Source organism: Lutra lutra, chromosome 10 (genome assembly GCF_902655055.1).
Source record: "Lutra lutra chromosome 10, mLutLut1.2, whole genome shotgun sequence".
Lineage (NCBI taxonomy): Eukaryota > Metazoa > Chordata > Mammalia > Carnivora > Mustelidae > Lutra > Lutra lutra.
The window spans coordinates 99,595,596-99,599,057 of record NC_062287.1 but is presented as its reverse complement, the minus strand read 5'-3'; the positions used below and the strand labels follow the sequence as shown (position 1 = coordinate 99,599,057).

The 3,462-nt window shown below is 35.2% G+C and overlaps 1 protein-coding gene across 1 annotated transcript; it reads left to right on the top strand.

The window, feature by feature from the left end:
* The first annotated feature begins 1,339 nt into the window (after positions 1–1,339).
* LOC125078567 (olfactory receptor 4C11-like) lies at positions 1,340–2,272 on the top strand. Its single transcript, XM_047691456.1, has one exon. It carries the CDS (start codon positions 1,340–1,342, stop codon positions 2,270–2,272), a length of 933 nt encoding a protein of 310 aa, XP_047547412.1.
* The last annotated feature ends 1,190 nt before the right edge of the window (positions 2,273–3,462 follow it).

The window sequence follows — 3,462 nt, the reverse complement described above, 5'->3', positions numbered from 1 at the left end:
TCCCTTTGAATGTAAGCCTTTCTTATATCTGTTACGTGAACTATACAAATGTCTCAGTTTGTATCTCTGTTATATAGATAGATCAATAGGTCTGGATGGATAGAGTTTGATAGATAGATGATGATAGATGGTTGATAGATGGATAGATAAATGATCAATACATCATATATCAATAAGTAGTTGGGTGGATAGAAAGATAGATATCTTTTTAAAATATTTAACTCTTAGTAACCACAGACAAGTTTTCATTCCTGTTTGCCAAAGAGTTGGACAAAGAGTATATCTGGCAAACTCCTAAGAGTGCAGGGAAATCATACTGATTAGCAGTGTGGTTGGGGCATGATGTGGTTAGGAGCCATGAGTCCAGAACTGTCTCTAAGGTGACTCACCCTATGACACAGACATTTAAATCTTATGCTGGTCCTAGTAATTTTGCTGTCCCTGCAGCCTATGTCAGAAGACAGTTGTTATGAACCACTAATATACCAAGGTGATTAATAAGAGAAGGTATTTAAAACGTTTATTTTTAATGCAGCATCGTTATGATGTTTTTTCAACAACCATAGAGGATATTTTTAAATGGTAAGTTATCCTTTATATAGTATAATATAAAAAAGAGTAAAATGTTTATGATAGAAACTGAATTTAGGACTCTAAACAACTAGAAAATATTGCGAGTTAAAGTACAGAAAATAAACAGTCAAGATAACAGATTAAAATAAATTTCATAATGGACTGGACCAAATGACCGAAAGTTCACATTTAAAATATTATTTGTTTCTCTCTTGCTCTCTCTCTCTCTCTCTCTCTCTCTCTCATCTCTCTCTCTCTTTTAGTTGTCCTTATGAGAAACACTATCAAAAGTTTCTACATCATTCCTTGATAGTTCAGAATACTTACTAGAAGATACTTCAGAACTGAACTACCAGGCTCAAATATTCTGAAAGAGCATTATGTAAATCATGCATGAGTTTTCTCCATTTGGCAACATCCTGTCCTAATAGGTCCTTGCTGTAAACTAAATAAAGACATTCACTACAGAAAGATACCATCTCGTTCCAATCCCCTAAATTAATGTTTATTGTGCCTGAAAAATCGCATACTCTTTTATTATTAATATATTTCATTGTTTCCATAAGCACTCAGGTGAACAGATTGTGAGTAAATATTATGATTCCCACCTTATTCAGAAGAAAACAACACTGAAGGTAAGGGATTCAATACTGGTAATTGACACATCCGTGATCATATGATTTGATCTCCAAATGGAGTAGTCATTATAATACTTTTTATCTGTAGATTATTTCTAACCTTCCATTTCTCTGCTTTGCCTGAAATCATGCAACAAAATAACAGCGTAACTGAGTTCATACTGTTAGGATTGACCCAAAATCCCATGAGACAGAAAATGGTATTTGTAATCTTCTTCATTTTTTATGTGGGAACCGTGGTAGGGAATTTGCTTATTATTGTGACCATCAAGTACAGCCCTACACTTGGGAGCCCCATGTACTTTTTCCTATTTTATTTGTCCCTTGCTGATTCCTGTTTCTCAACGTCCATAGCTCCAAGGCTACTTGTGGATTCATTCTCCACAAAAAAAATCATAACGTACAATGATTGCATGACTCAAATCTTTGCCCTACATTTATTTGGCTGTATGGATATCTTTGTGCTCATATTCATGGCCGCTGATCGTTACGTGGCCATCTGTAAGCCCTTACATTACCCAACCATCATGAGACGACAGGTCTGCATCATCCTTATTATTCTTGCATGGATAGGGTCTTTTATCCATTCTATAGCCCAGATTATCCTGGCCTTGAGACTGCCTTTCTGTGGACCCAATTTGATTGATCATTACTGCTGTGATTTGCAACCCTTGCTGAAACTTGCTTGCATGGACACCTATAGGATCAACCTACTGTTGGTGTCTAACAGTGGAGCCATTTGCTCCAGTAGTTTTGTGATTCTGATGATCTCATACATTGTCATCTTGCATTCCTTGAGAAATCACAGTGCAGAAGGGAGGAAAAAAGCTCTCTCAACTTGCACTTCTCACATCACAGTAGTAATCTTAACCTTTGGTCCATGTATATTCATATATACACGTCCCCCAACCACTTTCCCCATGGACAAGATGGTGGCTGTATTTTACACTATTGGGACCCCTTTTCTCAACCCAATCATCTACACACTGAGGAATGCAGAAATGAAAAATGCCATGAGAAAGCTCTGGCATATCAAAATTGCCTCAGAAAGCAAAAGATGAATTGAGGACTTTGGTTGATTACTTAACCTGTACACATATCAAATATGATAGTGTATATCTTGACTTGCTGGATGCACTCTAAAAAGACAACTGATTTCCGTACTTTTTCTGTACTTCTGTCCTCAAACTTCCTCATAATGCCAGCCTGGTTCTTACTTTATCTGAGAGCTCAACTCTGACACTATGGATTATGAAATACTTCTCACATCTCAGTCTACACTCTGGTTTTGTAAAGAGAAAGATATTTATACAATCACAACTTTTGAAACAATAAATAGCCAGAAAGAAAAATAAAGAAAGAAGAAAGAAAGAAAGAACTTGTTCTCTATGGCTTGTAATTCTCTTGAAGCACATTTCAATTAAGGAATCCTGCTTTCCCTTGAGCACATTCAGAACAAAGGAGCTAACTGTGAGTCAAGAAGTTCTTTTCATTATATCATTACTTTTTCTTGAAAAAAGTTTCATCTTAATGGACCAAATGCCAAAGGCTTTTATATGTATATTCGAATATGTATATAATATATACATATGAATATATGTAATTTTTTCTTATATATTTGCTTTAATGTTCCCTTTGACTATTAGGATAACAGAGGCATTATGTATGGGATTTTCTAAATGTAGTATTACAAAAACCTCATGATATTCAGATAATTTCTATGATTGTTAAATAAGGGCTACAGCAAGAGACTTCTACAACTCTAAGAGGGAAAGAAGTAAAACTATTTATGCTGTCAAGACTAAATAAGAATTTACAATACACCATAGATACAATATATTTTCCAAGACTGAAGTACAGAAAGGTAGGAACAAACTTAAAGGAAAAAAGTGAATATAGTTCCATCTACAATTGGGTTGTATCAATGGAATAAAAGAAAGTTTGAGAGGCATTCAGAAATACTCAGTATCCTTGTATCTAGTTAATGGAGTGTGAGAGAACCTACTTTTGCAGCAAGAAGCCATTTTCCTTCTCTGTTGGTGCTTCATTACTGAAGGGGTAGTGTGTATCATCAAGTTAGAATTGCCAATAGTATTTGATGCTCATAGTGAGCAGAGCAGATTCACAGCCATGCCTTGAATAGATGCATACCAGGGGTTATATCATGAATTTCTAAAATTCATTCATTTCAGAGAATACAAAAAACTAACTCAAAGGGATATATGAATGCCAAAGTTTACAGCAGCATCAT